The sequence below is a fragment of the Crocuta crocuta genome, unplaced genomic scaffold (assembly GCF_008692635.1).
Source record: "Crocuta crocuta isolate KB4526 unplaced genomic scaffold, BGI_CrCroc_1.0 scaffold251, whole genome shotgun sequence".
NCBI classification, from domain to species: Eukaryota; Metazoa; Chordata; class Mammalia; order Carnivora; family Hyaenidae; genus Crocuta; species Crocuta crocuta.
The window spans coordinates 406,790-420,254 of NW_027527809.1; the positions used below are offsets into that span (position 1 = coordinate 406,790).

At 37.6% G+C, this 13,465-nt stretch overlaps 1 protein-coding gene across 6 annotated transcripts in view; it reads right to left on the reverse strand.

Annotated features, from left to right (window-relative positions):
* KDM4C (lysine demethylase 4C) overlaps nucleotides 1–13,465 on the reverse strand; it is a 426,956-nt gene that overhangs the window by 190,601 nt on the left and 222,890 nt on the right. For all 6 annotated transcript variants that reach the window (XM_077774817.1, XM_077774795.1, XM_077774812.1 and 3 more), the window contains 2 exons: nucleotides 5,206–5,399; nucleotides 1,952–2,190 (listed from right to left, as the gene is read on the reverse strand). In XM_077774817.1, the coding sequence (XP_077630943.1) occupies nucleotides 1,952–2,190; nucleotides 5,206–5,399 (433 nt within the window). The remainder of the gene's footprint in view (nucleotides 1–1,951; nucleotides 2,191–5,205; nucleotides 5,400–13,465) is intronic.

The following is a 13,465-nucleotide window of genomic DNA, read 5'->3' on the forward strand; positions in this document are numbered from 1 at the left end:
ATCAAGTAATTAATTAAATCCAGTGTGATTAAAGACTATGGTAAGGGACTATTTTTAAAAATCCATATGTATGGAATAACTGTGTTCTCTGCACTGCTTGCTATTCCTTTCCCTACCTTTTTCACCTTGCAATCTTCTCTCCATTCATCATAAATTAATTCAGATATCACCTAGTCCAAGAAACCTTGCCAGGCCAGCCTCTGGTCTGTTTGGAGTCTTTCCTTGGAATGTCAGCAACACTCTAGAACATCTCTCTTGTGGTACTTACCACAGTGGATTGTAATTATGTTTGTCTAGCTCTCCAATAAAGTATGAAGTCACTACAAGAAAGTGTATGGATTAACCTGTTTAAACACAGATATTTCAAGAGCAAAGGTAATGAAAATGGAGAAGCAGAAGAGAACCAAATTTGGACCATGATGAGGACTTTTTCTTTTACTTTAAGTGGAGTAAGAGTAAGAAGAAGGTAGGGACGAGACCTCACCTACATTTTTTTTTTTTTTTACAAATAGTTTATTGTCAAGTTGGTTTCCATATAACACCCAGTGCTCATCCCCAGAAGTGCCCTCCTCCATGCCCATCTCCCCCCTCCCCCCCACACCCATCAGTCCTGTTTGTTTCTCAGTATTCAAGAGTCTCTCAGATAAAGGGTTAATATCCAAAATCTATAAGGAACTCACCAAACTCCACACCCGAAAAACCTACATCTTTTAAAAGGATAATGTGCCATATGGAGAAGTGACTAGCATGGACAACTAGAGTGGACACTAGGAAAAAAGCAAAAAGAAAGCAATTTCTGCAATAGTGCCTGGCTGTCTCAGTCAGTGAGTGTCTGCCTCTTGATTTCAGCTCAGGTCACGATATCAGGGTCATGGGATTGAGCCACACATCAGGCTCTGCACTGAAGGCACAGAGCCTGCTTAGGATTCTCTCTTTCTCTCTCTCTCTCTCTCTCTCTCTCTCATTCTCAGAAATAAAAATAAAAACATGTAAAGAGATAATGGTACCCTGAACAAGGAGGAAGCAGGGATGCGTGGCTAGATTTGGGGGAGTCCCACAGCTGAAAGACAGAATGCATGAAGGGTATGAGGAATTACCAATAAGCTCAATTAGTGGGGTGCCTGGGTGGCTCAGTCAGTTAAGTGTCTGATTTTGGCTCAGGTCATGATCTCACAGCTCATGATTTCGAGCGCAGTGTCAGGCTCTGTGCTGACAGCTCAGAGTCTAGAGCCTACTTCGGATTCTGTGTCTACCCCTCTCTCTGTCCCTCCCCTGCTTGTTCTGTCTCTCTCTGTCTCTGTCTGTCTCTCTCTCAAAAGTAAACATTAGCAAAATCATAATAACATAATTATTATTTTAAAAAACTCCAACAAATATAAAATAGGTTAAATATTACAGCAGTTTCAGAGAAATATACTATAAAGGAGAAAAAAGCAAAGTAGTTGAGAGGTATAGCTGATGACTTTAGTACAGAGAAAGAACCAGGGGGCTTATACATACCACTTCACAAAACTGAATGACTTTTGTCATTCTTTTTAAAAATCTTAATCTTTATTCTCTTCTTAAAATTAGGTTGAAAGCTAAGAATCTGCAAAGAATTATCTATAATTGGTGTTTACTGTTCCATGTGATTTAAGAGAAGCTTTCCAAAAATGTATGGTATACTGTAAATTGAGTTGCTCCCCCACCCAAAATGTTCATTTTAGAATACTTTTTTATTAAACCAAATAGGCACTGCTGTCTGTCTCATAACTCCATCACACATATCAGTGATGCTCCTGACTTTTACAACATTCATTTGGCTTCCTCATTGTTACTCCATAGCTTTAGATGCTCTAATGGTTAAGCTATGTAGAAAAGTAAGATACCTATCCTAGAGCACAGATTCAAGGAATCAGATCATTAATCACCTCAATACTTACATATGAAACATAATTAGCCACTTTCTCACCTGAGAGTTTGATACTATCCAGTGAATTCTGATTTGGCTGCTTCCTGCTAGCAGAAGCCTCTTCTTCAGAAGGAGATTCTGTGTTCCCCATCTTCACTGCTTCTTCTGATTTTTCACTGACCTTGAGGTCTTCTGGGTCTTGGTCAGGGGTGAGACCCTCCACCCCATCTACTGCAGGTGACACTTCTTCGTCTTCCTCATTCTTAAGCCTCTTAGAGTAAGAACCAGTGCACTGGAAACTATTAATAAGAGAAGCTGTGGTCAGAGCAGAATGTTTGCAGTGGACAGGATAAAACACACACCAATACAAATATTACCATCTTTCACTTACTTAAAGAAGTGAAATAACTAATAGCTTTTTCATCATTATGCAAAATAATCTTCACAATTAGCAGATTAGATTTTGAAACTGAAAATTGAAATCTTAGTTTTAATAGCAATTTGTTAAAAATGAAAATTAAAACAATTGTAAATAATTGATTATTAAATATTATTGGAAAAATGTCATTGCTTACATTTTATAATAATATTAAAATGAGTCTGAAAATAAAAAATAAAGTGAAAAATGATGACAGGGGGAAAATAATAAAGAAAGGAAAAGAGGAGATCTCTATAACCTGTCATTAACGTCTGAATAGATTATTTACATTCTAAGGTGAACCATACACATCCCTGATTTTTGCATAATTCTGAAGTATGCATGAAAATCATTAAAATTAAATGCCAAATCATCATTAGCTAAAGGAATTAAGATGGGAGACAGGCTAACTATACGTGTTTAATATCATATATCTAATTCCTGTTTTCAGAGTGGATGCCATTTTAATTGTTTTCTTCTCAGTATTTTCCAGAATGTCACTTAATGTCTTTGTTGTAGATGCCTTTTGTATAAGACACATTTCTGGGGCACCTGGGTGGCTCAGTCAGTTAGGCATCTGACTCTTGACTTTGGCTCAGGTCATGATCTGACAGTTCCAGGGTATCAAGCCCAACGTTGGACTCCATGCTGGATGTGGAGCCTGCTTAAGATTCTCTCTCTCTCCTTCTGCCCCTCCCCTGCTCACAGGGCATGCACACATGCACACACTCTCATTAAAAAAAAAAAAAAATACACATTTCCAACACTATCATTTAAGAAGAATTATAACTCAAATATAAGCAACATGTATTTCCATGTCCAAACACACACCCACCCAAACACTATGCACTCTAGGATGTCAATGCAGGCAGGATTCTGAGATAAAGGAGGTGGCTAAGGATAACCAATGTAAATTAGCTTTGACTGCTACTGGCAGTAATGGTACTGGTATCATCATCATCACTATCACTTTTATTGAAAACTCATGCTTTGTCAACATTGGAAATCTTCACATTATGAATAGCATAGTACATGTAAAATAATATGGCTGCTCTCTCTTTGAGATTTCAATAAATCACTCCCTCTATTAGATTTCCTGGATAGCAGCAAACTCTATGATCAAGCCACAAGGCTGCACATAATCAATGACCCCATAAACATGAGGCTTTCTAACTAGGTAAGCAAAGTCCACTGATTATTTTAATTTATGAAAAGGCATTTCAAATCTGTCCAATGTCATGGATCTATGTTCTCTGTCAATCCAGAAAGGCCACTATAGTTAGTCACTAGGAGACCAGATCATTCACCTCAAGTATTGTGGTTTCCTTCCATTAAAGAACAATTCTCAAGATGTTCTATTAGTGTTTTTTCTGAACTCAAATTGACTACTGCCTCTTCCCACAGGTAGCCTTTTTGGCAATGACTCTCTAAATCAGTATTTCCCAAACTTTTAAAAATATAACCAGCCCATTAAAATTTATATATTTTAGACAGTAATACAACACACACATACACACGTTAATGCATCATGAAATAATACTTACCCTTACCACAGGGAAGGACTATGATACTTTTTATTTTATTTGGCTTCCTAAATTAAAAATGTTCCTAACCTACTAAATAAATTTAAAAACCAACAGTTTGAAAATCACTGCTGTAAACTGCAGGGTAAAATAAGAACACCTGAGTTTTAGTATTGCTACTAATTCTGCACCTCAGGTATATCTCTTATAAAATGCAGAAGTGTGACTCCATGTTCTTAACTTTCCTCCACCCACTACAATTCTAAAATAACAGAAAATAAATGTCAGAGTAACAAAATAAACATCAAAAGTGTGGGCAAAGATTTAAAATTACACTGTTATTTAGTTAATGGGGGGAAAAAACTGGAAATGAGCTACAGGTCCAAACACAGGGGATTAAATACATGAAGGCATTAAATATTATGCTGTACCAAATCACTTAATTACATGAAAATAGCACACATAAAACTGGTCATCAAAAGGTTAACAGAGTGTGGCCCCAATTTGGGGAAAGTATATAGTATTATACAATAAATATATGTAAAGGATATCTACCAAATGCTAAAACTTGTTATCTCTAGATTGCAATGTTATGGGTAATTTGAGATTCCTTCACAGTTTTTTTCTTATTTTACAAATATTCTCCAATGCCCAAATACCACTTTTACAATCTGAAAGAAAAACAATGAGTAATATTGGAGAACAAAAGTTTAATATAAACCTAGAAAATATAAGAGACTAAAAGATTGCCCGAGGACCTGAGCAACATAACACATCCTATTCAATGGATTTTGAAATAGCAAGATGCCCACCTAAAAGAAATGGCTCTGGCCACAAAAATGGAATATAGAATAAACTTCACATGGACAACCATGTTAAACAAATACCACATGCTCTGCTTTACATCTCATAAAAGAATAAAACAGGTGTACAAAACGTAGCAAAGTAGAAAAGTATCTTGATATTTGACAAATGAAGAAAATAACTAAAGTCAGAAAGAAAATCAGTAGCAAAATGAAGAGGTTGGAAACCGAGTTATTGAAGTTGGTGAAGACACAAAGATGAGTAAACAGCACCAATGCAACCTTAACATACACCAGTGTAAGGTCTGCGAGGTTCCAAGACTATTCTATTTGCCATGTATATATAGCATATTAGGAATGTTCTCAAACACATTATACTCTCCTTCCTATATTCTACTTATTGTATATCTTAAGAATTATACTTTCCCTCAAATTTTCAGTAAGATAGTAAGTAAATTTATGATGAATAAACAGGAAAAAGCAAATACATAGTTTCTGAGAACATCATGTTCAATGACCCAATTTTATTGAACAGGTATAAGTGGAATGGGATGGGGAAGAAATTATTACCTCCTGGATGCTTTTCTTACTTTTCTCCTCCTCTGCAGCCATGCTTTTACTTCAGGTGTGGATTCTGGAGTAGGCTTTGTATGGTCAATGGTGTATATATCCTTCCCTTGCTTCCAAAGCTGATATCTGTCTGGCTGAAATTTCCTCACAAAAATGTCCATTGAAATTTTCACCATGTCTTTTCTGCAGGTGCACTGAAACACAACAGGGGTGAAATTCTTTAAACATTTTACTGGCTACATAAAGTCATACTGCGTCATACTTTGAATGTACCATACATGAATACTCACTACATACTTGAGGGTAAGGTTTTACATTTTTTAACATTCAGTGAATGATAAATTCCATTTTTTCTGAATGGATGTGACAACGTATACATTCACATAATAACAAAATAAGATGACAGAATGCACTTCAGAGTTCATCAGGAACTGTGTATCAAGAACAACTAAAAGGAAAGAGCACACTTTTGAAAGCATGCCTGCAACAGAAGGATGACCCTCTCATCATGAGTATGTATCAATACACTGAATGCTAGAAGGTCTATAAAGCTGAAAACCTAGGTTGCAATGAATAAAAGTAGCCAATGAATGTTTGAATAGAAAACTTCAACCAATGGACTGAGATAAATTTTCTCTGATACATATTTTAATCACATTTATGTTTATTAATAAATATACTCTCACAAATTAACCAATAATTAGAGCAAATGAATGACTTCTTTTCTATGTTCTATCCATAGGACACCTACCACCATTACTTTAAATATATAACTAAGAAGAAAGAATAGTGTTAAGGGCAGAAATTCAAAGAAAAGATTATTTTAAATCTACCAGGGCTTTGATTATTGTGAATACATAGTCAGAAGTTCTTNCTACATAGTCAGAAGTTCTATCTTAGAAAACAAGTTTCCTATAAAGACTTCAACAGGCTAAATAAATCATGTCTAGGCCAACATGCCATGTAACATGGCAGATATTCAAATGGTGGTGTAGAAGTAGTCTCAAAGATGTAACTAACAGGCTTTGACAATCCCTAGCAAATATGGCGAGAGCCTGGTTGGTTTAACTACAGCCTTGAAACAATAAGTCTCTCAATGTTTTGGTGATAAAATTATTGTCTCCATCCAAATTAACTTCAAAGCCTTAATAATTTCCAGCCTGTACTAGCCATCCCTAGAGTCCAAATCTTGACAGATACAATGCTTTGGAAGTTCAGGAAACACCCTACAATCAATCTTCCTAAAGTGACTTCCTCAACTGTAAACAAATATTCTGTTATCGATACCATGATTCTTTCATTCTCCTACATTCACAGTCAACATTTCCTAATCCCTCCCTTCTCCTCTACTGTCATCATCCTGCCATCATCGACAATTAATTCTTCCTTTAAAATGTCTCCTGACTTAAGTCCTTATACCAGCATCTTTCTATCTTTACTTGCAGACACTATACTCTAGCAAAAAAAATAATTCATTTCTCTGCCTGCAGTAGCTGCTAGCACCAATTTATCTTTACAGCTACCACTTTAATTCCCCTCAAATATCTTATAATCTTTCATTTCTGAGTTAAATAAGTTGTAATCTAACTTCCTCTTCCTTTAGAATAAAGTCTAGACTCCTAAGTCTGGCATTTAAGGAATCCAAGATTTGACTCTGCCACTGAGATTTCCAAGTTTCTCTCGCATTGCAAGTCAACATGAATACTCCTCTTCAACCCAAGGAATTGAAGAGAATCCAAATTCACCAGATGCTTCCATCACTCAGTACTTCTGTTCCTACCACAATGCCTTCCTGCTCACTGTTCTGCTACCCGCAGTCCCCCCTCCCCCCACCAAACAACTCATCCTAAACACTGTTTTACCAATTATTCCTCTGGATGCAGCAATGTTTCACAACATTGTTTTCTAAATAATAGAAAACTCTGTTTTCTATTATTAGTTAGGGATAGAAAAAGTTCTACAACATTTTGCTATAATTATCTTGGTTTAGGAATATGGAAAATGGAAGTCCTGAAAATTTTAGGATATTTTGGTTTAAAATGCAATCTTTTCACTAAAGGAAGAGACAGAAGTTCAGATTCATCAGTAGAAACTTTCTTATTTTCTTCAAATGTTACAAATATTTGCTTCATGAAGAAAAATAAGGGAGTAAACAATAGAGACACTATTCAGTTACTTTGGTGAGGAAGAATTCTGTTTAAATTCATTTTAATTTCCCATTCCCCTCTCCCAGAAGTCCTACATTTTGTAAACATGCAACAAGATCTACCCCTCAGTTGACTGCTCAACTCACTCCAAATACAGTAGATAAGTGTTATTTCCTAATTTAAATATTTAGAAATAAATAGTAAAAACAAAATACCCAAAATAATGCAAGGAAAAATGTCAGAGTCAAAAACAGTAAAAATTCAGCAGCACAGAGAAATCTATTTTTGTTAGTAGTACAAATAGTAACGCTCATCTAAACTCCCATGAAGATTAAGCGAGATCATTTAAGAGAGCGTAATACATACCTATATTAGTAGAAGAGAATGACACTAACAGTTCCATTTAGAAATAAAGAAACTTGCACACTACATATTGGTACAAAGAGTAATGATCAATAATAGATAACACTTTTCAAGCAAGCCATTTGTCATATCAAGTCAAACTACTAATAAGAATGGCTATTCTTGCTGCTTCTTTTAAGAATAAACACAATTGGTTAAAAATGCAAAGTCCAAATTTAAAGAGAATTGTCAGAAGCGTGTATGCATTGAATTCTTCCATATTTCACTACCCTAAGACTTATTACAGAGTCATGACTATTTGCTCCTATCTCCCAAGAAGTCAAATTTATGCTCTCTATTGTTTATACTAAAAACAACAATCTGATATAAAGATGAAAATATGTTAAAATTCAACAACTTTGTAAGACAGAAAATATTAAGTTAGTTGTTTGAATCTTAAAATTGGAATTTTCACATAACCACAATAAATGATTGATGAAATAAGAAATTAATACTTAAAACACCCAAACTGAGGTATTACTTTAACATATTTTCTTTGTGACACACAGGATTGCTAATTAATTATGAAAAAAATACTTTCATGTGCAAATGTCTGACAAGGAAGGCTTTGAAGGTAGGATAAAATGTGTGAAACGATTCTGCTTTTCACTCTATTTATAAAAATTAAATGCTAATTAGGAAGGAACTAAGAAAAGAATGCCTTAAAATAAGAAAAACCAAGTTAATGTGGTTGTTATGCCTATTATGAGGGTGTTACGAATTGAACTGTGACCCCCTCAAACAGTATGCTGAAGGGGCGCCTGGGTGGCTCAGTTGGTTGAGTGTCCTACTTCAGCTCAGTTCATGATCTCATGGTTCGTGGGTTGAAGCCCCGGGTCGGGCTCTGTGCTGACAGCTAGCTCAGTGCCTGGTGCCTGCTTCAGATTCTGTATCTCCCTTTCTCTCTGACCCTCCCCTGCTCACGCTGTCTCTCTCTCTCTCTCTTTCTCTCAGGAATAAATAAAAACATTAACAAAAAACAGTATGCTGAAGTGCTTACCCCAAGTATATCAGAATGTGATCCCATTTGGAAACAGGGTTATGGCAGAAGTAACCAATTAAGATCATACTGGAGTCGGATGGGCCCTTAATCCAATAGGACAGGTATTATTATGAGAAGAGACATAGACACACAGGTGAGAAGGCCATGTGAAGATGAAGGCACAGATTGGAGTAATGTGTCTACAAGGCAGAGACCACCAAAGATTAACTTCCACCACCAGAAAGAGGCAAGGAAGGATCTCCGGGGGAGGATAGAGCTTCTGGCACCTTGATTTTTGACTTCCAGCATCCATACTTGTGAGACAACATATTTCTGTAGTTTTAAGCCAACCAGTTTACAGTGCTTTGTTACAGCAGTCCTCAGAAACAAACATAGTCTTGCAAAACTAATTAACAAATTTTTGGTACTGGCAAGCATTACTGCTGAACAAATGCCTAAAAAATGTGGAAGTGGCTTTGGAGAAGAAAAGGGTAAAGAGACTTTCTGTCATCATCAGCAATACGTATATAGTCATGAACAGAATGTTGCTAAACATATAAACTTTGTTAAAGTTGCTTTTGGCAAGGTCTCCAATAGAAATGAGGAACAAAGTATTGGACACCGGAGGAAAGGTGATCTCTGTTAAACAGTGGCAGAACTGTGTTCTCCCATTGGGTGGCAGGTAAAGCTTATAAGTGATGACCTTGAATATGTAGCTGAGGATATTTCCAAGGAAAATAAGAAAGGTGCAACCTTGTTTTTTTGTTTTGTTTTGTTTTGTTTTTTTGCTGTTTATTGTAATATTGAAGAAGAAAGAAAGAAAATGACGAAGGAACTGCTAAGCAAAACAAAAATGTCAGCCTATCCACTGAAGAGTGCTCTGGAGACCAGGCCAATGGTTTGTTAGAACAAACATCTGCTAAGGAGATTTGGCATGTGAATCATGATTCAACTCAACCATCTCAGTAGAAGCCTGTACTAGAGATGTGGTTATCCTGGAAAGAAGTGTGGAGGACCTTCCTGTCTGATGATTTGGACAGCCATGAATCACACAGAGAGTCAACACCGTTTTTGAGATTTTGATACCAGCAAATATGTTGCTATCCTGGACCGAAAGGGGCAGAGACAGAATAAAATGAAAGAAGAATGACTCCACAGGCAAAGCCACAGTAAAGAGGATCTGCTCAGGCTGTTATAGTAGCCTTATCAAACTAATATACTGGGAGTACAGAAAGATGCTGTCATGTTTTACATAAGATACATTAATTGGGGGTTAAACCAACCAGAAAATGTATTTATGTTAAAGTTTTCTAAATAACAAAACCCCAACAAAAATTGCTATCTAGTCAATGGCATAATAGATAATATGCAAATTACTCCTTTAAATATGTTAATTATTCCTTTAAAATTCTATTTGGGATTATAGTACCTCAGAAGAAGAAAATGATACCAATTTGTTGAAGAACTACAAGATCACACTATGATGCCGCATAGTATGGTACTTAAAAATCTGGATTCAAACCCCGCCATCATTGGCTTAAGTTCTTGAACTTCTCTGTGCCTCAGTTTTCTCATCTGAAAAACTGGACATAATAATTTTAACTAACCCAAGGTGCTGTTAAAAGGACTAAACTTTTCGTATCTGTAAGGGGTGCTTGATCGTGGGTTAGTGAGATCACAAAGTTCCCATGCCAGAGACCAGGGAGCTGGGTGAAGCCATTTCCACCTGCCCCACACACCCGCCTGTGCACCACACTGATCCACCCCGAATAAGCAAAACAGCGCCGCTTAGGGGAGAACAGAGCTGTTACACCAAGACCTCCAAACTGTGCCCTCTAAGCATATCCCCCAGAAGACCAGCACAGGTCACTCCACCTGCTTAAACTTTTCGTACTTGTAAAACAGTTACTCAGACTGTGAAAATGTTCTATCAGTTTCTTAAAAAAAAAGGATAGGGGCACCTGGGTGGCTCAGTCGGTTATGCATCCAACTTTGGCTCAGGTCATGATCTCACAGTTCATGAATTCGAGCCCCACATTGGGCTCTCTGCTGATAGCTTGGAGCCTGGAGCCTGCTTTGGATTCTATGTCTCCCTCTTCCTCTGCCCTTACCCTGTCACACTCTGTCTCTTTCTCTCTCAAAAATAAAAATTAAAAAAACATCTTAATAGGATAAATCTTACAAAAATAGTCTAATACTGGGTCTGACCACAAAAAAAAAGGGGGGGGGGTTCCTAGTATTATTAAATTTGGCCTTACTGGGAAAGTTGAATCAACTGAGGAAATAAGAATCAGGCTACCATATCTAAAACATGGTCCTAAGTGTCAAGAAGAACTGAGGAGTAGTGTTGAAAAACCAAGAGTAATCATAGACTTCTGGTTAATTGACAGATAATATAAGAAAACTAAGTCCTTCTCATAGATGGGACCAGAGATATGCACATCCAGCTCCTGGTTGGGTCATATGTTGCAGTCACACTAAACTCCTTGCCTTCCATCTTCAAGAAATCAATAAAACTGAAGGCCCAGAAGTCAGGCATTTATGAGGGGAAATGCCATAACATGAACTTATCCTGCAAGAGCCGAAGGGGAAACTGTAAGGTGGAATAAGATGGGGATGGGTGTTGAATTCATGTGACTTCTCCCCTATAACCAAAATGAAGGGGAGAGTTTCTTCTCAGTATAAGAGCTCAGCATTTGCAACTACATAGATGGAACTAGAGGGTATTATGCTAAGCAAAATTAGTCAGAGAAAGACAAATATCATATGACTTCACTCATATGAGGAATTTAAGATACAAAACAGATGAACATATAGGAATGGTAGCAAAAATAATATAAAAACAGGGAGGAGGACAAAACTTAAGAGATTCTTAAATATAGAGAACAAACAGAAGGTTGCTGGAGAGGTTGTGGTAGGGGGGACAGACTAAATGGGTAAAGGGCATTAAGGAATCTACTACTGAAATCATTGTTGCACTATATGCTAACTAACTTGGATGTAAATTTAAAAAATTAATTAACTTAAAAATAGCTTGCTATTAGGTGGCTCATGTATGTAGTTTTGAGAGACAAGATAATATTCACTTGAATCTCAGGATTATAAAGATTAACTTCTCATAAAATACAGGAAAATGTCCTCTCCTTTCTCACATACACTAGTCCAATGAAGGTTAACTACAGAATATACAGAACAGAAAAATATATAGAACAGAAAAAATATACAGAACAAATAGAAATGTTTAAGGAGAATTACACTGTTTCTCATAAATGAATAATTTCCCTTGGGATGCCTCTGTGGCTCAGGCACGATTCATGAGATCAAGCCCTGCATCAGGCTCTGTGCTAACAGTGAGGAGCCCAATTGGGATATGATATAGTCATTCATTCTCTCTGTCTCTCTCTCCCTCCCTCCCTCTCTCTCTCTCTCTCTTTCTCTCCTTCTCTCAATGCTCCTCTCACTTGTGTTTGGGAGCTCTCTCTCTCAAAATAACAAAATAAGCATAAAGTAGAAATCATTAATTTCCCAACAATTATGAAAAGGGCCCAAAACATAGGATGAAACAGATTTATTGGTTTAGAACAATCAAAAAGTGAGGAGGAGCCAATGATGGCAACTCTTGTTTCAAATATTTAGAATTATCCAAATAAGGCACATGTTGTCATTTTCTACCGAAACAAGAGTTCTTAGCGTGTCTTTAAGCCTAAGAACACTATCCTTTGTAACAAGAACATTAAGATGTGAGGGAGCTGTTTTTTGTAGAGAGAGGACAGAGAAAGGGAAAGGCAGAGTGTGATGCACCAGGATCATGCAAGAAAAGCATTCCCCCCAAAAGTAGTTGGAGAGAAAGATAGAGAAAGAGTGAAAACACTCACAGGGAATGAACAAGAAATATGTTCCACAAAATCATTGTCAGGAAGAAAGGAGAGGGTTTCAATACCACAAAGATGCTATAAACAGTGGAGCACAGAGTCTGAAGTTTCAGAGTTCAGTGCCTGGCGGTGCTCAGGCAAATCTCCAGAATCAGGTAGTGGAGTCTGAGGGGTCCATGTGACACATGAGGAGAAGCAGTTCCCCTGCTTGGAGTGCATTTTGTAGAGGCCATATGGCCTCCCCACAGGAAAAGGCCCCAGGGGACCCCAGGGAGCAGCCATGTTTGCTGCTACTGGGACAAAGACACCAGAGTGCAGTGAAACCTGGCACTGGCTATGTGTTGTGGTTTGCCAGAGTCTCTGAACCTCTGCTGCCACCCAATCCATGAATGTTTTCTGGGGCAAGTCAGCACTTGCCATTGCTCAGCAAGACCCTCCCTCAGACAGTTGGTGTGGATCCAAGATGCAGGGGCCTCTGAAGTGAGGGGTTCTGAAACACAACCACATCTGAGATCAAATTCTAGAGGGAGGTACTGTCTTGCAGGCAGACAGCTTGGACATGGACAGGGGGTAGACAGAAGCCCAAGACAAAGAGGGGTGTTTGGCTGACAGTCAGTGAAATTCCTGTGCCAGAGACTAGGGGGCTAGGTGAAATCAATTCCACCTCTCCCACACATGATCCAACCCAGTAAGCAGAGCCACCTAGTGGAGAACAGAGCCATTACACCAAGCCCTACCCCAACTGCACTCTCCAAACACATCCCCTTAGAAGACCACAAGTCGCTCTACCTGCTTAGTGTACAGACTTTAGAGTGCTTCATAATTTCAGTTCTAGGGGAAACTGGATGTAACTTCAT